This window comes from Falco cherrug, chromosome 13, assembly GCF_023634085.1.
Source record: "Falco cherrug isolate bFalChe1 chromosome 13, bFalChe1.pri, whole genome shotgun sequence".
NCBI lineage: Eukaryota > Metazoa > Chordata > Aves > Falconiformes > Falconidae > Falco > Falco cherrug.
Window position 1 is genome coordinate 6,111,098 of NC_073709.1, and position 24,472 is coordinate 6,135,569.

The 24,472-nt window shown below is 42.9% G+C and overlaps 1 protein-coding gene across 1 annotated transcript in view; it reads left to right on the plus strand.

Moving 5' to 3' along the window:
* The first annotated feature begins 226 nt into the window (after window positions 1-226).
* The window catches only part of PAPOLG (poly(A) polymerase gamma), a 64,079-nt gene continuing 39,833 nt past the window's right edge, over window positions 227-24,472 (plus strand). Inside the window, exon 1 of the mRNA XM_055725994.1 lies at window positions 227-669. Coding sequence (XP_055581969.1) covers window positions 227-669 — 443 coding nt within the window. The remainder of the gene's footprint in view (window positions 670-24,472) is intronic.

The following is a 24,472-nucleotide window of genomic DNA, read 5'->3' on the forward strand; positions in this document are numbered from 1 at the left end:
CTAAGCGTAATTGCAATTCTTTTACATACCGGCTGGGATCAAAGAGGGGAACGAAAGTACAAGCGATTTCCCTCCCCGGCCCACTCCGGCCTGGCAAAGCAGCTGCTGATGGGATCCTGCCCAAAAGCATCACGCTCGTCTGCTCTTGAAAAAATTCCGTCCCTCTCGGGGTTTTCCTCCGGCGGGAGGGTTCAATAATGTAACCAGCCAGCTGCAAACGGCGGGCATGAATCACCGGGAAGCCTCCGCCACCGCCAGGCACTCTTCGGCCGGCAGAGCCGCTCCGCGGGCCCGCCCTGCCCCGGCCCCCGGCCGGCCCCAGCCCGGGGCGGTGCCGCCGCCTTTTGTCCCGCCGCGGCCGCCGCGTCCGCGGGCAGGCGGCGCCCCCGTGAGGCCAGAGAGCGGCGCTGCCGGCCCCGCGCTGCCCCCCGCGCCGCCGGGCGCCCCGTCCCCCCAGCGCCTGCCGCCCCGGGCCGCTGGCCTGCGGCGGGATGCGGGGGCTCGTCAGCCCGAGCAGCGGGCCCCTCGCTACTGCTCGCACCGCGGAGGGGTTTCCCCCTCCGGCTGGATGATGCTGAAGGACGACACGGATGGACAAGCTGAAGGCTGTAAATCCGGGCACAAAGTTCTTCCACCCCCCGCCCCCCCCCGCCGCTTCCTTTGGCTGCCGTAGGAGCGTAACGGCACCGGGAGGCATACCGACACTGCTCAGTTACATGGCAGCTCATCCTCTCCCCTTCGCTGGCCCGAGGAACTGGTACGGAGTCGGGGTGTACCTCACGGTGCAATAGCCACGGCTGGGCTCGGGGAGCCCAGGGACATTTCCCACCCTGGGTTCAGAACTGCAAACCCCCTCCAAGTGAACACCAGCAGATCAAACGGGTCTCTCCAGGCCCCAGCTGTAACCCTGCTGCGCTCCACAGCTTGGCACTGCTGGGAAGAAGCGCCCAAGGCCAGCCCTCCATCCCACAGCACCCTCGGACACATTCCACGGAGGATGTGCCCACAAGGAAGACTGCCCTGGAAACACGCGTGGAAGGGGCCCACAGAACGTCCATGCAATGCACTCCCCCAGCCACCCGCATTTACCCCGACAGCTCTCACACATCAGCACGCAGGAGCCGCCGCCTGCACCATGCAAGACCGTTAAAGTTAGCGTACCCTCCCATGCCAGGTTATAAGACCAAGAAATAATTGGGATTGCAGCAGGTGAAGTTTTATTTCCTTGCATCTCTTCAGTCTGATTATGGACATGAATGTACAATTTTCCCAGCCATTATCGGTCAGCCGGGTCAGGTGGCATTGCATTTCCATTCTGTGTCAGTGCTCAGATTGAGCGAGACAAATGAAATGTGGCAATTTAAGCTGAGAGGCCCTGGGGGGGAAATAATGAGAGAAGCCAGGAGCTACAGAGGTCCCCTATGAGGGTTCAAGGACCAGCTCCCAGCTGAAGAAATTAGAGGCCAAAGTCAGAACTTGAACATTATAAGTTTATCAGGCTTTTCTTTTCCCTCCTCCGCCCCCGCCATTCTCCTTTCATTTCTTCCCTGCCTGCCTCCTGCCGTCGTTCACTAAAGGGCTGCAAGAGGAAAGGCTCCATCAGGCCACAGGAGAGGTAGAGAAGAATACAGACGCCTTTCTGGGTCGGAGCCAAGTGTGTTAGTGGGACAGCAGAGGAACCACATTCAAGAAGAAAGAAATACATCTTGTCCAGGATCAAAAAGAAAAGCCCACCACAACTAATCTGGGCTTTTACTTCTAAGCAACAGCCAAACATGGGAACAGTTAAGGGTGTGATCAGAAGGTAGCAATCAGTATGTCTTGCTATCTTACGTTGCCACACCCTAGGGATGGGAAAATACACCAAACAGACCTTCTGATCCCAACAAAAGCCATAACTGAAGGGTTCAAGTTCAAGAAAATACTTATCTTAGAAGATTATTGTAAAAAGTTAAGTCTCACAAAGCCAACATTGGTTAAAAACCCCATCAGTATCTCTACTGGAAAAAATACCATGCCTGTGTTGCCTAGATGGTGCTTTTTCCCTGCCATGACAGCACCTCCAAAGCTTAGATTCAGCATCCACAGGAGTCCCCCACTTCTGAGGGGCGACCCATAGCAGCCCGCAATGCTGGAGTTACAGTAAATAGCTCTATTGTTGGGCAAGCTGTTCCTCAGTACCAGTGTTCCTCAGACCCCAGGAAAGCAGCTCAAGCCCCTGAGAACCAGAGGGGGCCAGAAGACAAGATTTCAACATGCTCTGACTTTGGCCCATCTCCAGACAACACTAGGCTGCTCAGTAAAGGTCCACAGTCTTTTCTGGGGGACCAGAGCTGGGCAGCTCAGAGTGATAATGGTCCAGGTTACATTTCAACATGCACACATGCCCTAGAGCCTGACTTATCTGGATAAAAGTCAGATGTGGGCAAGTCTCATGACACAAGACTCCTCAAGAATGATTCCTAAGATTTTAAAGGTGTCCATCTTTATTTCCCTATCACAACACGTGAAGCATACTGGAGTGTTGAACAAGAGTGCCAACAACTAGGCAATTGTGAGAACCTTTCTTTGGTCATGCCACCCATCCTAGATTTCCATGACCGTTAGCATCTCCAGACTCTTAGCCTAGTAAGACAACCATCCCTCTCCAGACTCTTTGGGACTCCAGCTCCAAAGGGTCTATTGCATGAGCATTCCAAGGGCTGGAAGCCTCCATAAGCCATATATATGGCTATTTTATACTTCCCATACTTATAGTGAACATGGAACCTGGCATACAACTCAAAGCATCACCATGGTAGCCCCCTTTCCAGATAATGCCAGCCAGCCCTGTGCAGAGATGTAGTGGTGATAAACAGGATTCTCTCATGAATGCTAACACCAAAAAAAAAATTCTAGATGGCACTGAAAGCTCAGCAGCCTATCGCTAACCCTCTGCACATTCAGCTGGTACCCATGCTGAGTAGGTGACATCTATCCGTCTGGGATTCAGAGGTATCAGTTACAGACGAAAAGCATCACTCCAAGTACCAGACAAGTAAAGCACTCCATTAGCTTGCTCCATCTCCTTAACTTCAACACCACAGTACAGGCACTGCTCCTACACATTGTGTAACTACGGTATTTGGACTCTTGGAAGTCTTTTCTATTCACAAACTTTGAAACTACCCACACAATGTTTCTGAAGATGGCCCATTTCTAGTGCAGCCTATCAATTCAAAGCAATGCCTGCCTTAAATATACACCTCATTTACAGATTTAAAACTTTAAGGGCATATAGAAGACTACCAAATGTATTTTTTTTAAAAAACCACCATAACTCTCGATTACAAACAACAGATATTCTTCTATGCTCTTAAACTTCACATAAAGCAACAGAGTACACCATTCTCAAAAAGAAAAACAAGAAATAGCATGCTTATGCTGTTTCAGACACTTAGTTCTTCTTAGACCTCCCCCACGGCACTCTGAATACTTTGCAATTGGCCACAGCTCACAACTGGGCTCTGCCATACAGTCAGCTGCCTGCCTCCACCTGCCAGCTTTATCTGGGAGCAGGAGGGGATATGTGACAGGCAACCTTTGAACTCTTGTTCCCCAGCTAGAAATAAGGCTTCATGACATCAGGTGCCGAGCAAAAAGACAACTTCTGCCACAAATTGCTTGTGATCTGATGTGTTCCTAAGGCAGTGGCCAATATTTACTTCCTGTTACGATTAGCTGCAGTTGGACTACTGAAAACAGACAAGCACATCAGCACTCCTTAAAATTAACGGCTAATAAAAGAAATAAATGCTAGCTCTTCCTTATTGACGTGGCCATACCTGTTTTGAGTACACTGTTACTACCTTCTGCTGTAAGAGGAATACAGCTCCTATGCCACATGGGCCTCGCGGTACCCTAAACTGTAAGAGGACACACAGAGAGCCCTACACAGTGGTGGTCTCTGAACATATTTAATCATACAACACTGGTGTTATTGTACGAAGAAAAGGCATGAGCTGGAGCATATGATATTCAAGTCTTTTCACAGATCTGCCATTGCCTTTCAGCATTGCTTTAAGCAATCAACTCAGCCATCTGCATTTATCCCCCCCAGTCAACATGTAGCGCATATGAAGCCAAAGGACCCGATTCATGGCCACCTTTGTGTAAGACTGAGTTCCCTGCTGGATTATCCTCTGTGTATATGTATCCGAGCTCCCACGCAAGACTGCCTTTTGCCAGGGTCTCATGTCAGTGACAGGCAAGGAAAAGGGGCTGCTGGGTGGTCCTACCCCTAAATTATTTGCTGACTGCTTCCCTAGGGACCATGGCAACTGTGGCACAGACCAGAGAATCCCTAAAGACAGCACTGACTTGGGTAACAGCCAGCCACTTGCAGGAGAAGAAAAAGGGAGAGGCCCTTGTGTTGGCATGGGGATGAGGTACCATCCCAGTTCTGTTGAAGCCAGAACCATCTCTGGCCCCAACGATCTACACTCTAAATTAAGGGCCAGTATCCATGTGAAGAAAGGAAAATGAAAGGAAGCAGTAGCAATGCGAAGAGGATAGGCAGTTATTCCTGGCTCACTTGCTCTTAATGGAGATAGCAATACCTCACTCCTTGACAGCAAAGCAGGGAGACTTAATGCATGGAAGTTTGCCAAGTAAATTGAGATCTTTGTACAAAAGGCACTTTCGACATGCACAACTTCTGGCTTATTAAAGCAAAACAAAAAACATTCACCTTGAAGAGTGTTCAGAAATTAGGAGCCACAGTTCCCCGTGGCACAGTGCCCTGCATGATTATTTAAGCTTGCACGCATCCAAGCAGCAATGCTTGACTAGATTAAATACCTAACACACAAGGTGGAAAACAGTGAAGATGCAGGACTGCTCCGTCTCTTCCACACAATTTGCCAGTCATTCTCCAGGGCCCTGCTCTGTTCCCTTTGAGCAACATCTAAGTCAAACAAGGCATTGCATTGTAGCCTTATCACATAATTACATCTAGTATAAATGCACGTACAAGAGAGGAAGGATTGCAAGTAAGTGGCCTATTCAGAAAGGTCCCGGAATACTTTTTGTGCAATTTTCTTCTCACTTCCCCATCCCTCCCTCCTTCTGAAATGGCAGGTAACCTGAACAAGAGCAGTGTGTGAATTGATTTGGAGGCGATCAACGCATTGGTGTTCAGCTCTGGCCAGCTGCCGTGTCATTGATTGCCTCGGGATCGATTTGCACACCATTCCCGCTCAGCACACCTGCCAAGTCAGATGGAGAAGGAACAATGAAGTGAAAAGAAAATTATGTACTTGTGGTAGACACTTTCACCTCACTCCACATCCTCCCTCGGGAGAAGTTGAGGGACCTGGACTGATTTCAGTGCTACTTTTAGCAAGCGCTAGGAGAGAAGTCAGTACGAAAAGGGGAACAGCAGGCATACATACACACCCAACAACCACCACCTAAAAAAGTTAAAGAAACTAACATTTCTGCCTATAACAGAGGCAGAGGTACAGCAGGCCAGAGTTTTGCTGGAGAGACCATCTGATATCTGCTATACTCACTAATATGGTCTATTGGTTGTCCTCTGTGGAAAAAAATAAAGGCTTCTAGATAGGGCAGGTAAGTCAGAGTTTGATCAGCAATTGGGATACTGTCCATGGCAGAAGTTAGTGGTAACTTGGCTCATGTAAGAGGTATGTGCTGCTAATGTGTCCTTATTGCCTGTGCTTTTTTCCTTTGCAACCAGCAGGTTCTGATGTTGCAAACTTGCCAGTTATGACGTTTTTTTCATCAGATTGTGACCCTCTGTCCCCTCCATGTCATCGCTGCTCTCCTGGAGATGGCAGGATTCTTTGTGCCAGGTCAAAGATGTGTTGCAGATTGATGCAAAAGCTCTGCAAAGTGGCACTTGCAAACACCTCCTGCATTAAGAACAGTGAGGAGTTACTTTGCCCATCTTATTTCAGTTCTCTAGTGTCACATGGCAAATTCTCTACTTAAATCCTGGATAACTTCAAGTTAAACGTATCCCATTTCTACTGTCTTCCCCCCCTCCCCAAACACAAACCAGCGTTCAGATGGATTCACTACCTTCATTTCCAAAACCCCACACTGATTCTGGCAATATTTTTCCAAAAATTGCTACAGAACTCAACTCTCATCAATAATAGCCAATGACTTTCAAAAGACCTGGTTTCTTATATCACTTTTTGAAAATGGCTGTTAGGCTCCTAAAGTAAACTAGAATGCACTGCAGGTAACACCAAACTGAATAGGAAGACCTAGATGCCAGAAGACAGAAGCAATCTTAAAGCAGATAAATGCATTAATAAGGGAAAGCACCATTCTGGACTATTACAGAAGATGCTCTGAAAGCAAACTCAGAGTCAGAAAATTCCAATCTACAAACTGCTGAAAGCAGGAAATTATAATCCAGACAGTGTCCCCCTCTGCTTGCCACACTATCTTTTCTCCCTTATGCATCAGCTATTGGTCACCCTTAGAGACAAAAATATTGGGTTAGAGGAGACATTCCTACATTCTTGTCTGTGAGGAAATCTAATTTTCACAACATGTGTGAAATGGGTGTTATTTTTCCTTCCTAAAGAGTTTGGAGAAACAGGCAGAGTAATTAAAGGTTACACTTTCAGATACTGTCACTATTATAGTTATTACACAATACAGTCATACTATTACAGTCACCAGAGTGTTGTGTTCCTCCAGTTTTGGTTTTATCAACTAGAGACACTTGCTTTCTAGTTTTCAGGTACACTGCAGGCTCCTTGTGAAATTTGGGTCCGAGTAGCCACCTATTTAAAGGAGCTAGGTAACCTTTGTGTTGTTATCCTATTTTCAGAAGAACTCTGCTTACGTTTAAGTACTGCCAAACAAAACAACCTGGTACCATAAACTGACCACCAATTTATAGGACACTGTGCATAACAGAACCTGGTGAATGAAGAGAAATTTTAAAAAGCACAGAACTATTACAGAGTTTTGTAAAGGCCCTGCCCTTAGAAACCCAATGCATTTATGACAATGGCTGGTAGGCCCCAAGACATTCCTCTGTACACTCACCGACGGGTTGTACGCCACTCGGTGCTGTTGACAGACAGGGCACAAGTACTCTCTGCCCATACCATCATTTTGAGTTGCGGCCAGGGTACAAAGGTGCTCGAGCAAACATTATCACAGGACTCATGCTGCCTTCTTTTCACAGGTGAGATTGAGGGCTTGGGCCCTTCATCTCACCACACTTCAGATATTCACATAAGTGTACATATATACACTTACACACATATTTATGGGTATATATACAGAAGCAGCCCACCCACCTCTGTGCTACTTCTAGATTCCCTTTAGAAACCATGGGAAAAAAAAACCCAAGTCTTGGATATGTAACTCAACCTAACGGAAAGAAAATGTAACAGTATTCCCCCCCCCCCCCCCCCCATCTACTATACAGGAAATTTAAATAAGCTGAGGTATCAATACCTGCAAGGCAGGCATCCACATTTAGTCAAGCAACTTCTGTCCTTTTAGGCTCTTCTACAGTAATTAGTTTCAGATAATAAAATATTAATCACCTATTTCCAGGCAGAGTAACACAATAACCCTTCTTTCTGCCCACCTTTTCCCTCTGGGCTCTTCTTGGTCCTTTCCACCCCACACAGATTACAGAGGTAATGTTCCTTGCTTTTTGCCCCAGCCATTTTACTCTGTGCTTTGATTTCCTCTAACATCCCCTACTGTTTCATCACATCATCTTCAAATGCCTTGTTCTGAGCTTCCAGCTTCTCCTCCCCACTCACCCTTGTTTTTTCCCATACAGCCCCAGCACCCTCAGTTCTGCTACTAAGCCATCACTACTGTCACACACAAACAGCCACATGCCCAGAAGGTCCTCTCTCACCTTCACCCCCCCATTAACTCATCCTGTAAGGCCCTGCTCTTCCTTGGCAGCATGACACAGGACTCATTGCTTTGGTGTTTTCATGACAGCCACAATAAACTGATAATTAAACCAATAATGAAAATGTTATTGACTATTTAGGTACAACCAGTCCACATTACACAGTTTTTTAACAGCAAGTAAAACAAAAAGAGCAGCTGAACACAGTGATAAGTGATTTTGGAGGTCTCATTTTCCTGAGCTAAGAAACAAAACTGTGCTAAGCATCTATCCTCCAAAAACTTAAGCTTTTAAAGAAAAATACATCAGGACACCAAAAACATCTGAGGTGACCCTGCAGTGGTATCAGTGATTTCGAGTCTCAGATACAACTATTTTTTAAAAGAAGAAAAGAGAAAAAATGCACTTCTTCTGAGTACAACCTTTTCTCCATTGCTTGTATGTCATTTATGCTTACCGGATCAAGTTCCAGACACAGGCAGTAGGGATGAATAAGTCCTTAAAGTTAGTTTCTCAGAAATATATTGCAAAGTCATGATTTCAGCTTTCCTCAGTTCCAGTGGATTGCCAACTATCCCCTGGGTGTTTTCTGAAACTTGAAGAACTTCCTGAAGAATAACTAGCCTGAAGACAAAGGAGACTTCAGAGGAGGATGGAAGACAAGAAATGTTTTGAAGACGGATTCTGATAGAAAATACCTGAAGGCAGCTAGCCCAAAAGGCAAAGAAGTGCAGTCACCACTTCTCTCCACCACAGGATGCTGTTGCATGCATCAACTGGAACACAACTTCCTTTATCCTGGTGGCTGCTGGATAGTGACATAGGTATACATTTTAATTTTTTTTCAGTCCAGCATAGTAACACTACATCTTATTCCAGCTTTTGTATAACTTCAGTGGAGGTACACACCTAGAAGGTTAAAATGTCCCTCTGAACCCAGGTTCAGAAATACAACCCTAGTCCTGCTGCGAACACAGCAAAGTTAAGAATGTGCAGTCATACTGCACTTAAAATTGCGTGGCTTCTCTGTTGATATATTGTGGAGTGAAGCAGCACACTGAGCATTGACGCAAATGTCAAATTACTAAGCAGCTCTGCATAAACTTCCTCCATGGCTCACATTAGACCTGGTATTTTGGCATATCTTAGGTGCTCTATAGAAGAGTTATTTATAGAGTCAAGGCTCCAAAAAATATGTTCTGTACCACAAGCTTTTGTTTCCTGCCTGAGAAAACAGAGCTAGTCTTTCCAAAATGAAAAAGAAATAACTATGACACGCTGAGCTTTAGTAGTGGAACAGAAAAAGGTTCATTTACCAGTAATCAATCCCATCAAATGTAGTTGCTTTGAACTCAGTTCTGAATACAGTTCAGCATGAAATACATCCATTCTATGAAACATAAGAAAGCAAACATGGCTGGATGAATCACAGTTGGTTGTGAAACAGAGGGAGAGGGAGCTTGCTCTGTCCTGTAGGATAAAGCAAGTCTTCACCAATCTCCCCCTTCATTCTGATCATCTGTAGAGGGGAGTGGATTGTGGTAGGCTAGTAACCTCCAAAACAAAGCTTCTTGTACATTCTCAAAACCGCTTCCCTTCTGAGGACAGCAGGAAATCTTGTCGCCTCACTCACAGCCAAAACACGTAGCCTGGTGGCTGCCTCTGTTCTCTGTATACCTTGTATCAAGCTGACTTGGATCATCCCAGGACATCAGAAAAATTCCTGGGCCACTCTACTACTTCTATGGTGACTTGTTTCTCAATGTTATCTGTAAAGCTGAAAGCTAACCACAGAAGAAAAAGGGATTAATGTAGGGACTCTGCAGATAATCTACTGAAAACCAGCTTGAACCAGAGAGTTGCAGGGGGTGGAAAGGAGGGGTTAGTTTTAGAAAGAAAGTGAGCTCTCACTTTTTTTTTTTCTAACAGTACAGCTGTCCAATCCAGAAATATCTTTCTCCCTACAGATGTGGCTATGACTGATGCAGCTCTATTTCTCTGTGTTCAGCCATGTCCACACACAACAGGTAGTGCTTTAATTGTATTATAAAAGACCCTGTGAAGACAGTTAGGCCATTGACAGATAAGTTCTTCACAATCCAACTGAGGACAGTGCTGCTGTGAACTGTTCCTCCCCATCCACTCTTCTGCCAGCGGAAGAGATCAGATACTCACTTTCTGATGCATGTCAGAGTCAGCCGGGTGAGTTCAAGCCAGCTGTTTGAACTGGTTAAGCTAGACAGGCTACTTGAGCTTGAAGCAGATGAGAGGCTTTTGGTGCCGATGCCTCTGCTGCCTCTATGGCTCTGCCAGCCACCTTGGGCAGCAATCAGCAGTATTGCCTTTGGCCTGCATGGAGGGAACAGGGAGAGGGCACCTCGCCACAGCATGGCATTGCTAAGGGACATCAGTCCCTTTCAGATATTCCTATGAAGGAATAAGGATGGGCAACATGGAAACAGGGCACTTTTGCACCAGTGTTTCTACCTCCACATAAAGGTTTATATTTGTTAAATTATTTGGATTAAAAAAAAAAAATCACATTAAGTTTCAGCTTTTATGCCCTCACATTTATACACACACGCCAGCCTAAGATAACATCTTTGAGATTAGTTAACTGACAGAAAACACAAAACCTTACTTTAAGCAACCCATTTTATACTGTAGGTAGTTAATTAGCATTCCCAATTTCTTTGAATCTTTTTCAGTTTCACTTACATTTGTGGGCTATGGACCAGTCATTAAAGGTTCACTGTAAGTATCAAGTATTTCATGCAGAGAGGAGACCACAGAGTATCTGTGCACTGCTCTACCCCTTACAATTCTGCATAATATTAATTACGAACTATTCAGTTTGTGAAATCTGTGTCACAGGAGTTACATGCTGTTGCTTCTACTCCTTAAATGGACTAGTGTAACTCTGATAAGGATCTAATTGAAATCAGTCTGTTGCTTAAGGTTATCTAGATGTTTCATGTACCACGCTGAATCATGGCTTATGTGAGCTCACCTTGTTGTATGATACATACAAGTCCTATTAATAAACTTACCCTTGTATCCTTGCATCTGGTACCTACGATCCAAACCCATATTTTTTCACCTACAAATCCAAGCAACAAAAGCCAGAGATGTACATACTACTCAAACAGGTAATTATTCTGTTTTCCAAAGATTCTTTAAAAAGAATCAAGGTTTTGAGAGCTGGACACCAGAAATGGGTATTCAGATTTATCATAATGTAACTGACACAGAAAACTTGTTTCTTGGATGTAAGCAAAGGTTTAAGCCAAAGATTTGGGCAACTCATTTAGAAAAATTCAGTATGGGGAAGCAGCTCTATAAGCATTGACAAAAACTCGTAGATCTCGCACACATTTCTTTTTTCCTTTCACCTTCCACTCTCTTCTAAGTTGCTGAAAGGAAAAGAGTTCAGATTTTGGAACAGACAGGGATGTATATCCCAGAAAATTCTGGGTAATTGTTGACTGAAAGTGAGCAGCTGCTCAGACAACACAGAATCAGCTACAGGTTTGAAATTGATATCAAAGAAGCTGGCAGTCAGTAGACTCTAACGTGTGGAGCCCAGAGAAGCATGGAATAAGAAAATAAATAAAAAAGATGATAAACCTAATCTCTAATCTAATCTAGAAATGACACTGACAGAGGTCAGAGTGTGACTAAACCTCAAGCTCTTCTATCAAGAAGATCAAGAGCAGTAACATGGCCACTACCAAAAAGGGCAGGAGAATAATAAGGCTGAGACATCATCAATCTAAGCCCCACACCACTGACACACTAAATTCAAAGCCAGGAGCTCCGTTCTTCCTACTTGATGTATTTTTTGAGCCTGAACGGCATATCCCAGTTCTATGATGTCTGAAATTTTTTCTGCTGTTTGACTGTGAAAGAGAATCTTCAGTTCATGCCCAGAGGTTTAACCAAGACAATGAAACCTACCCAAGTCAGAATCTCAAATAACAACCAAGAAATGAAAACTCTCTCACTTACCTTGGGATGTTAGTACCAAAGCATAACAATGGCACATAAGAGGTCAGCATCAGCGGTTCTGCTGAGAGCATTATAACAGAAAAAAAAATGGGACAGTGGTGAATAGCAAAGAGAGTGGGATTTGGAGCTGCTGCAGGGAAAGGAAGAATATAAAGGAAAAGAAACAGAAGAAAGGAAGGGAAATATACATTGGTCGTAAAAGAGGGCACATTTTCCTACAGAACAGGGCTGTAACGAAGCTCTAAACAGCAAGGAAACAGGATTATCACTAAAATAGTGAGCACACTAAGACATCTTTGTGAACTCCTTCCATCAACGCCAGTAGCAGTGCTATTGTAGACTGAAGGAAGGATAGTTTTACATTTACACATTAGCTTACAGATCAAACCTAAAAGTACAGATAGCTATTCTGCACCAGATTACTTTTAGCTCACTAATTTAGACAGATCCCTGCATTATTAAACCCATGAGCATCTGAGGAACAAAGTAAAGCAGATGCTATTTCAGGAAAACAAAACCAAAACATCTGCCTTTTAAAGTTTAAACTATTTGAGGCCTGTCTGGCGAAAACTGTAAGACAGTTTTGCTGTTAATGACACTTGCGACTGGAACGAATTACTATGCATCACACAGATTCCATCATGCTCCACCACCGAGAGGTCTGTACATGCTCAGACTGAGGGAGGAATGTTCGTATCTGCATAGCTTAGCAGAAAAACTCAAGAAACTCTGGAACTATTTGAACCAACCAAGGAAACAGGCCAATAACTGGCTTTTGCAGGTTGCTTTTCTTTGAAAGTTTGAGTCTCTTGGCAAACGCATCAAGAAAAATAGAAGGAAACTACATTAAACTGAGTTCTATTTTCTGTTGTTAGAATTTAAACCTAAAAAGTACTGGCAAAAATAAAGGGCTGATCTCAGCACTCTCAAAATTCAGAGAGGTGGGAGAAAGGAGTACAGGAAGGGGTGAAATGTAGGTCAGAGGATGGTGTCTGAAAAGCACATGGGAAAAGCAGAAGTTTAAAACTGTTTATAACCTAACAGCTGAAAGTGAGGCCTGTAACGAGTAGCTCAAAGCAGACAGTCTCTGAAACCTTTTCTGCTGCTCGAGTAACAGCTGAGACTGCAGATAACAATATAACAACTAAATCACAATTTAACAACTATAGATCTTAAAATATGTATCGAGCCTGTCTTTTTATGGCGAATGTTTTGCTGTAGGTTGACAGTGATGGACACACACTGGTGCTCACCACATCTCCCTTCTCCCAGACCTCGTTCGGCCCTGGGGAAGCAGCTATGCAAGGCCCCAGTGAAAGCCTCTGGCTGCTGGTTGATTAGTCCTCTTCCCCCCTGGAGTCTATGGCCAGGGTGCAACCTGAATCCAGAAGAAACCAGAGCGAAATACAATCGTGTTGAAAACTCTTCTCAGTGCTCAGGTACCCGTCAGCAGGTCTAGCTGCCTTCAACCACAAGTGCAGCACTTGCCATTTCTTCTTTATCTTTCTACCTTGTGGTATATTCTTGCCAAGGCAACTCAGCACAGTGCAGTAACATGTCCCCATGTCCCTGACCTTCTCGTTTGCTGGTTTTTTCGGTAAACTGTGTCACCTTTTCTGCTCACCCTCTGCTTTCTACTGTCATTAAGGACAGTCTCCACAGCACCACTCCAGTACACAGCATGGCACCAGAGATAAGCTGTATCAGCAAATACGATGGATAGCTAACAATTATATGACAGTTTTATGCCTGAAGAGTTCTATAAACAGCATATGCCATAACTGTATTTAGAGCTGGACTTTATATGGAGTGAAGGTGAACCCATTAACTGCTTGATTATATCACTAGTCAACAGTGAGATAGCCATTATCTCATGAAAATAAGTCTGGTATCTTTGGGGTTTTTTTGCAGATACATGGGAACAATTCATTTGCAAAACAGGACTGAATTTGATTTCTGAAAGGTAGTAACAGGGCTCAAATCAAAGAATAGTTTATATGTTCCACCTTCTTCTATAACCAGAGACCATTATTACTGTGCTTCCAGAAAACTTGTCTGCTTTTACCTCCCATTTCCAAACAGGTGTACCTGTCACTTAAAGAACGTTAATTAAGATGGATCCATTGTGATTTCAGAGTACTTTTTGTCTAAGCTTGATAAATTTATCACAGACAGCCTTAACAATACATAACGAGTTATATCTGCACTTTGTGCAAGTCTATGCAATTAATTTTCTATTTGTGAAAGGAAATAGAAAATGAAATATTGTGCCCTTTCTAATGCAGAGGCAGATGTAATAAATGGCTTTGGCAAACAGTTGTCAAAGTATGTTAACTAGCCTCTACAAATCTTTTCCTTCCCCAACAATAGTTTTAGGGCTCATGATAATTCACTTCCCGTTTTTGTCATACTGATATGACATACTGAATTTGCTGTATCTAGATAAAAGAAACATAATTGAATTAAAGTTGCAAGCCAATTGTCTTTGTCTTTTAACCACTGGCTTAAGAGATCCCAACTGCAGATTAAAATCCACAAAAAGCTGCTCTTCTCAGTGTTCCCACTGGAGAACAATACTCTCACCAGAAATCTGGTAGGCAAATGCTTGAACAGAAGCCTTCCCAGTTCTGGAAGAGGGCAACAACACATACTGATCACTCTTCTTTCAAAAGGAAGAATCACCGTACCCTGTGCTTCTTGTCAGCATCCTCTTTGGGTGGGGACTGCAGTACCCGCACACTTCAATCTGGACTTTGCAATGGACTTCAACACCGTTAAGTCTTACCCGTACTGTCAGAAAATATCTAGAAGAGTCTCACAAACAGAGCATTTTACCCTGCTACCAGGCCATCAGACATTTTGCTGCAGCTTTCAATTATTCCACCAATGCAAACAGCGAATATCCATAGGGCAGACCTAAAGAGCACGTCTTCTGTTGTTTTCAAAACATGGGAAATGATTCACTAAAACCAACATGAGTTTAATCATTTAGTTTGCCAACTTTAAGCTTTAAAAGATTAAGAAACCTTAAGATGAAGATCACCAGTAATGCCTTGAGTTTGGCCCTTTGGAGCATTTTAAAGTGTCTTTGATTATATGACCACATATATTGTACCCCTGCCACCAGATCTCACTTTCATTCATGACCTGCGAACGCAAAGCACGTTTTTTCAAACCTTTAAGTTCTTCCACCCTCTCACATGATTAAGGTCAATTAATGCTGCCCTGAAAACAGGCTAATATCCTGAATTTACCACAGAATTACTCTGTTATGTTAGGCAACCTGTAGTAACAGTACAGCAAAATTAAACTCTTTATAATTTTACCAGGTTAGCACTGTATATATTTTACCTACATCTAGGAAAGAATCTGTGGTTACAATGGCAAGGAGGACTCCAAACACATAACCATTTAATTAAAACTTGCATCATTCTCTGTCTTAACAAGAAATCTGAATTAAAGTTCTCCAAGCAGTTTTGACTCTGTCTTTTTCTACTTTTGGAGGTCTTGCAGCTTTCCTATAACAATTGCTTTTAACTTTTGGACATATGTGATATTAGAGTCTTGCTGTTTTGCAGCACCAAGTGATTTGTAAAGCCTGAAATAGTATAGCAGTCAAGGACAAAACAACAGTGCACAGAAAGAAAGCAACACCAAATGCTTGTACGTCATCAGTGGAAGTACTAAGCTACAATAACTTCCTCAGCATTACACAAAAGAAGAAAGCACCACCGCAGCCGCCAAAGCAAAACTGAAATGGCACAGCAGTACAACAACCATACCATTCAATCTGCAAGTACACCAAGGAGAAAGAACACTGGGTTAAAAAACTCAGCATGCAAGCCACTGTTCCACCTAAACAAGTGAAGTCGTGAATGCAGCAGCACTATTCTTGCAAAAAAAAAAAAATCTATCCTCTTACAGATTCAGCATTGCAACACCTAAAGACAGGGATGCAAGCTGTTCCACAAGCACAGAGGCACACCTAAGCAGGGAAGATTCCAGAACCAGTCTCCTAAACTGGCCAGGCATGAAACATATAGGCATTAGTGGCATTTCAGCATCTCTGTCTCTACACAAAGATGATCCCCCACAATCACAAACATCAAGTGAAAGTTTCCTTCCAGCATCAAAGCAATTCAGCATTCAGACCAATTTCCCCACGCAAAGAAACAAGTAGTAAGGGAAAGTCCCTGGAGTAATCAGCTACTTACTGGTTCGAGTACTCCCCTAGGAAATTCACATTCCTAATCTGCTCAATTTGAGCAGACATGCAAACTTCAGTTCCCTGTACCTCAGGTGAACACCTTAATCACCAGACTAGGTGTTTTGGACAGTTCTCTCAGCCTCCCCTCTTAAGTCACATTTCCACGTTGTATAAATAGCAAACCTATACACAGAGTTAGAGAGCAAGCATATGCCTCTCTGAGCCAACAGTAAGGGCCTGTACAGGTCAAAGTTTGGGTCCCTAAAAAGTTGAGGGAGCAGATCAACCATGTTTTGCAAGTGTAAGTGGAATATAAGCATCTTTGAAGACAACAGCACCCATACACGTGCACACACTCAAAGCCCCAAGCTCAGAAAGGACTGAAATCTCTCTGATATTACCAAGATGTTTCTGAGATACTTTGATATCTTCCAGGGACATTACACCTGAAAACAATCTAGCCAACACCTGCTTCACCAAGTACCCATCACATCAGAGAAAAATAATGGAAGCAATAAAATAAATGCTGAAGAAGGCATCATTACTGAAGTCACAGAACCCACAAACTGGATAAGCAGCATGAGGCTATTGAAAAGCTCGGTAAATTGCATTTTTGCACAGACAGAAATTTTGCAAAGCCACTGAAAAGCATTCATAAAGAAATAATACCTGACTCGGCAGAAGCAAACAGTCTCTGCACTCATTGCCAAAGACAGATACAGGCATGAGTTCGCCTCACTGTATGGTGAACATCAGCAGGTGGATGTAGATGGCAAAGAATGCCATGTGGGACCTGGCCTGCCACGTAGGAATATTAATGTCATCAATGACATCAGCCAAAGCAACCAACAGGACCTCTGACATTCAGAATCAAAACTGATGGTGTTCTGGTGTACGGGCACAGGAGACAGCATGGCAGAAGAGGTGGCAGAGCTGTATCTTCAGGTGTTTCCTAGAAAGCACTAACATAGTAAAGTTAAACAAGTTGAAACTGGAAACTGCAGTAAAACTATACACAGCCCCTCCTTACTTTTATTGCAGGAGGTACAAGCCAAACTTGAAAAGCAGCTCAGAAGATACCACAGCTGAAAATACAGCTGGGGTCAGAGGTTATTAGGATTTCTTGACCCCATCTCTTTTGACCCTCTCAGATACAGACAAACTACTGGTGTGAATAGCAGACAAAACTGCAACACAGACATGGTGAATTCAGTGCAGCACAGCCTTCCTGAGGAGCTGGTGAACAAGGACACCATCCTCAGGATGCTGCATGTGAAAAGGGGGTGTTCAGTGAAGCAGAATGTAGGCTTTCATTCCCAAGAGCTGAACAGTACTGATGTCAGAAAACGCATCCATCCAAACAGAATGGGCAACTGCTGCAGCACTGCCTGAATGTGCAAGTTGGTTACTTGTAGTCCAGGAGTGGAAGAAGGAGCCAGAAGTCACAAAATGACACTTTTTAAAGCTTACAACCTGGGCTCAGCCAGGGCTGGCATGCACTATCATAGCAGGTCAGTACAACTGAAGTCCAGTTTGACACACAAACACTTCTTTTTCTACCCCCATTACACACAGTTAAATGGAAATAGGTACCCAAAATACTTTTACCATGTGATGCAAAAACTACTATGCTGTAGTTTTAAAATACAGGCAATAAAATAAATTAGTAAGAGAATCATACTTGGCTTCTGACAGCAGTGTGGCAGCGTGAAGATATGGTACCTATAAAAGACCTTGAAACAAAACCAGAAAATAGAATAGAGACAATAATAGGCTCAGCATGCTTTGATTGCTGCTCTGGAGGCTGGGATGGAAAGAATATGAGAACAAATGCTACAGGACCAGTTGTTTTACAAGTGCTTGTAACCATCTTTCTCTCAGGATGTCTACTCAAAAAGACAGTAGCTCAGAACATGCTACCCAGGAACAGTGTAAATACTGTATGAGCTGAGCAGGCACGAAGTCATATACGAGGCAGTCAAATCATAAGGCACAGGTCATCAGAAAGATGGAATCCTCTTTCTACTGTTCTGGAGTAGAAGCCCAAGCGTGGAAAGTAATAGATACTGTATGCTGGCCAAGCATGTCAAATGATACCAACGTCACAATGAGTAAAAATGAGACACATGAGGAAGTGTAAGCAAAGCAACAAGAAGTAGCTGTGAACATAGACAAGACTCCTAAGAGACCATGAAGTGAGACAGGAACGGAACTCTGACCCTGTTGTATTTAAGTCATCATTATTGTAAATGAGTACTCTGACTTCTGAGAACTAGACAGGTAGTCTTTCACTACCACAATAGTCACCATTAAAAAAATGCTTTGTACTTATGGTGTACCACACCATGTAGATTCAGAAAATAAGTTTTCAGTTACCAAGAAAAGACAATTTGGCTCCACCACAGCTTCACTGTACCCCATACACATCAAAAGGTCAAACCAAATTGGTAAGTTATGAACAGCAAAGATAGGCAAGTCATTCCAGACTGAGGAACATCTGGGAAGCTACTGAGAACAGCCCTGTGCAAATTTTTCCTCTAGACGCACATCAGTCCCAGTGCTGGTCTCCCAACAACTAGTAGTAGGTAGAAAAAACAATGGATGAAAGAGAAGGGGAAAATGTGCAACAGCCAAAACCTACCTAGGCTGAAAAGATAGTGACCAGAACTAAAATCAGACACAACTTAAAATTATTTCCTTTGCCAAACCAGGCACTCCTAAGTAGTGCTTTGAACAGACAAATTTTCATTCTCATAACATGGCCATGGTTGCATCTTTCTTACTGAAGCAGCAAATATGTTCGCACACCCCATATGTATCAGATGTACACATGAATGTGGAAAGCGAGAAAATACTCACTTGAGCTGAATTTGTGGAACAAAAAAACCACGTGTGCCAGTAAGCTCATGAATGTCTGGACACTCTTTCAAAATCCCCCAGAGAATAAAGCACAGTATCGAACTCAGGGAAATTTCAATTTACCAATCAAATAAACAGATGCTTTAAAAGCTGAGCTCACTTTGTATGTTTGTGCATTCAGGTGTGCATACACATGTAATATTACAACCCTTATGGAAATAGGGTAAGAAAGTTCTGTAAGCATGTTTACTTTTCATCGAAGATAAGCACAACAGAAAGGAAGTGATTCATACTTGCCCAGAAGGCAGGCATTCTACTGAAAATACATGTGTCTATGGTTATGTCTAGGAGCCTTTAGATAGGTACTACTCGTGAAGGAAATATTAAAGTAAGCTTTAGAGCATTGCATTGAGGCATAGGTAACAGACTAGTTGTGGCAGCCTGGAGCTCAGCAGGGGCTAATTTATCCTGCCAGGAAGTAAATCATCATGTAATTAGTGGAAACACCAGTCTTTATTTTGGGGGGTGAATGGTAAATCTACCACACAAGTTGTTAACTAAAGTAAGTTTGTGAAATACTTCCACTTTTTCCACTGTCATGAAAGAACGCTTTATTTTATTTGCAGAAGCTTTTTTGGGGGGTTGGGGAGGGGGCACAGTGCATGTGTGTGAAGAAGTGACTAGCAGACCATGCTTACGTGATAGGTCACAAGAAGCAGGTTTCATGCATCGAGACAAGAGGGGAGCTCCACCCTACCCTAAACTTCCAGTTTCAGGTCTTGACTTCATGGCAAAAGTCCTCAGAGACCCTCCCAAGATTACTGCTTCCTCTTCTCTGGTAAAATAAAGCTTCTGCTTCTCTCTGCTGCTCTGTCCTTCTTTTGGGACATAGTTAAGTATAAGCAACTACAGTCTTTGAAGTCTTTCCTCTTCTACACTGGGAAAAATTAAGCCTTCAAATGAATTGTGATAGCAACATCCCAAATGAAAACAAGGGGCACTGTCTCCGCCAGCATTGCTTTCATAGTGACATAGCTATGCTGACATAGATCTGCTGATAGACATCGATAGATACACTATATCTCGTAAATCGCAGCTTGTACTGGAGTAATTTAGCTCAATTATGTTTTAATATAACACTTGCTTTGTTTAACGGGCTCGCATCTTAATGGCATTTGCCACAAACAGGAGCCAACTACCTCCAGTCTAGACAAGAGGTCTGCTACCCAGGAGGGTGCCATTACTCGAGGTGAAAATACAGCCGCACTGTCACAGCCTGCTCCTCACCAAGTGCCTGTCAACTGAGGAATTTACACAAACTATCTTCCAGTAGCTTCATTAGTTACTCAAAGTTAGCTCAACTCTTTCTACAAAGTGCTGAACCACACCATACAATCCCACCCAAGGCTGCTCCTCAGTACTGTGACCCTTACTTTTTGAACTGGCTCTTGCTCTCCACAGAGCTGCGTTCCTGCATGTTCTGACATGCACAGAAGTGGCTAGGCAGCTGGGCATTACTAGCATCGCAAGCAGATTACCACAGTAACACCTAGGTGAGTTGAATGAGGTGGGCCACTGCTAGCTCTTCAAAGCATTTCTCAGGGCATCCCTACTGAACAAGCACGATCACTTATTTTTGAAGACGACATTCGCCACCACAGAGGCTAAGAAACACTAACGCATCATATAAAACCATGCCAATACAAACCCAACCAAGAAAAGAAAAAAATCAAAAATCAACTACATGCTACATTACATAGCAGCACTGCTTAGGCTGCCAGTTCCTGAAGATATCACTTATTTTATTGTTCCACATTCTTTAATTGCCTAACTCAGCAGAGTTCTGGCTAGCTACTTGGGCTTCTGGGCACCATAGGATAAATATTTAATGGTACCAGTAGCTCACAACAGGTGAACCCAACCTCCAGGCTTTTCCTGGTTATCATAATGGGGGCTTCGTGTCCTTCTCTCCCACCCCACTCTATTCCCTTCACTTCTTTTGTGTCTCACCCAACAAGTTGCATTCTCAGTGAATGATTTTGCAGGAGGGGGAGAGGGGAAGTAAAACAAATATAAAAACACACCAGCAAATACAGTATGAATATTTTAGTATTTATGCAAAGCTGTAAGGGTTTTTGGGAATTACAACATGCCCTTCCTCCCAAGGACCTTCAATTTAATTCATACAAGCTGTAGTATGTAAGGTGAGAGTCAATGTAAGTGAAAAGCAAGAGGACACTGCAGTGAGAGATTATAAAGCACCCTAAAGCTTTCACTGGAGCAGGGGGAAGACTAGGACATTTAAAATCCTTTCAAGCTGAGGTATTACACGAGATATTATATCCCTACCTGCACCATTTCCAAGGTGGTTTTTATCCATTTGTTTTTAGGTACATATGCATTTCTGACTGAACTTCAAAAAATGGAACTCTGCAGTAAAAAGACTTATAGACTTACTATAGCAATGCAACACCTACACAAGATTTCTTGGTCAGGTTAGACAGGTGAGAAGAAAAGTAGGGCAAAATGCTTCATAAACTTTTATTTTCGTAATTCTGAGACTATTCATCTTTGAGAAGTGTAATGGTTATGCAAATTCATACAGGTGTCCACCTAAAATTGCTAGTTTCAGAACTCACATACCTTAATTTTGCAATGATATATGCAAACAAATGCTGTTGTTGGTGTGTCAGTGGGTAATACAGGATCTTTGCACCCAGATGGAGAAGGATCATAGTCAAAGTGTTTACATGAACTGAACGAAGGCCGGGGAAAAGATGGCAATTTCATTTCAAATACATCTAGGGCTTTCTCATTAGGCCATGAAACTCACAGGTATTAATCACGAAAATAGATGTTCCTTGCCCCTAGGTGCGACACAGTTCTTACACAAGAGAAATGACCAATACAACTCTTTCTCTGATCAAATTACCGAAGATGAAATGAATTTTAAAACAATATCCCAGGTGGATTATGCATTTAGCTACTTAAGAAGAGACTTTGTAAGGACCCCCATTTATTACTTTGAAAAGCAAAGCCAGTTGTTGCCAATAATTAAGGCACAATCTTGCTCATGTCTCCCCTTAAAGGCACTGGAGCTGAAGAGCCTATGGATAATAGCCAGCTGCCCTATTGTACCTCGCACTTTGCTTTGAAACAGAAGTAAAACTAGGTAAGTTACATGGATTCTTTCATCAGCACTATTATGCTGACCTATTATAGAAAAACACAAAACAAATGTTTCGCCTATTGTCATTTAAAAAAATTGATAGAACTAATCCTACAGATGCGTACTTACCTATATGCTATATGTAATCTCAGTAAAATAATAAAAAAAAATATCACTGAAAGGCAGATGTTTAATTAGCTCTAGACCCACAATTTAATAGGATTTCATTTAGGTTGGGCTTCTCACGAGTATAAAATGAAGCGTGTGATGTATATTTGCAGGATTAAGGCTTGTGGGCTGATTGCCAGACCTACACTAAAGCTCCACTGGGGTTGTGTGCAGCCAGAGCTGCTCACACACACGCTGCACCCTCCAGCAGCAGAGCCTACAGTGATACAAATCTTTTGTGCCATTTGGCTGCCTCTGTGGCCACTTCCTCTACTCCACTTTAGCCAGCCCAGGACATTTTAAAAAAATAATCACAACTCTCATTCCAAAAATATCAGAGGATTGGTTTAAAAAGCATGACATTAGCAGCCAGTTAAGAAAAGAGGGTATCTTTTCTACGAGAACTGTACCTTCTGAACTCTTTTGAAGTCTCAGTCAATGGAGCCATGTCATGTTTAGGACACATTTTCAGGCTTTCCTTCACAATGCCAGCAGGGCTAGAGAGTTTGTAACAACAGCTCTGAATTTCAGAAACCTCACTGTTACAAGAACTGGTGCTTCAGTATGAAAAAACCCACTAAACCAAAAAAAATCCCCACACATGGTTGGAAGTAAGATCATGAGCAAAAGCACTACTGTTCTTTAACACAGACTACAGAAATGCGACCTTTCCAGCCCCTCTCAATTAGCACTGCTCTTGGCCTACCCTTCTCCTCACCACGTTGTACACCCCTGTCCTCTTCACTGCACCTAGAACTGGCATGGGTCAAATCCCACAGTAAGACATCTAAAGAGTCTGACTGTCAATGTGAAAGCTTTTCTGCAGACTTAGGTTCTTGAACCTACTTATACTAGTGTGCGACAAGTTCCTGCGACACTGTAAGGGAGGCAGGGTGGACCTTCAGCACACCAGCTTAGGTTTCAACTGGTCTGGAATCACAGTTACATTAGCTACAGCCCAACAAAATCAAAGCCACCAGTATTCAAGTGTCCAGAGCAATTATTCGCCTTGAAGAATGTTTTCAGTTTCTAAAAAGCATAGAAATAAGCTCGTCTTTCAGACGTGCCACAGTAAAACAGCAGAGCTAGTGACAGCAATCTGCTCAAATTTACCTCAATGTAATTGACAATAGCTTTTGGCACACCTGACAAATGCAAGAGGGATGGTGTTTTAAAACCACATCTGAAGTTCCCAGTGCAAGGGTTGTTATATGAACATCTTTGTAATTACAACAGAACTATTACATTTTATATTCAAGTAAGCCTCAATGAAGTGGCAATTCTGTGTAACATGATTAATACCCAACAATCAAGAGTTTCTTGCTAATCTGTGTCCACATAGCAAAGCCTGTAACCTAAGCAGCACTGAGTGAACTTGGAGCTTTGATGGAAGATTTTTAGGACACTGAGAACTTGATCCACGTCCCTCAGAAATCTTACAGCTTTTTTTTTTTTTTTTTTTTTCCCTTTTCTTTTTTTAAGCTGACCCCAGCAAACTCTGGCCCTGGAAGTGCTGCAGGCAGCCATAACTAAGTTCAGTAGGTAGCTCTTCCTGCAGCAGAAGTGACCCAACGCAGTACCAAGAATTTCCTAGAACAACATAGGGATCACTGGGGCTATTCAGCTAAGGATCCAACCACTATCAAGATTCGTAAGTAACAACAAAACCAAAGTGATGGCAATTTACAGGCACTTGAGTCCAGATAATTCAGGCAAATTCCAGCTTCCATGATTAGATTGTACTGTTTCCAAATTACCATTGTAATCAGAAACGTGTTTCTTCCTGAAGTGTGGTAAAGCCTCACTCTGCACCATTAATCAGCTGCATGTTTAGGTGTTAGGTGACAATCAATCTATGCCATTTGTAGTGTGTTACAGGACTAAAAGGCGTTCTATAAATGAAGAAATTATCACTAAAAAAAAAAAAAGGAGTAGTGGCAACAGCACTGAGGGGAATGTTTTGTGTGTGGTCTTCTTCTCATTACTGTTTTCTCCCAACTTAAAACAAGAAAATAGTTAAAAGAAAATCAAGAGTGAAGGAGGAAGTACAGGGGAATTACAACTCTGAAGTGTTCCAAATAAGAAAAAAAAATAATATGGAAAACTGTACCAAAAGGAGTACATGAAATTAAACTCTGAACTTTTATAGACAATCTAC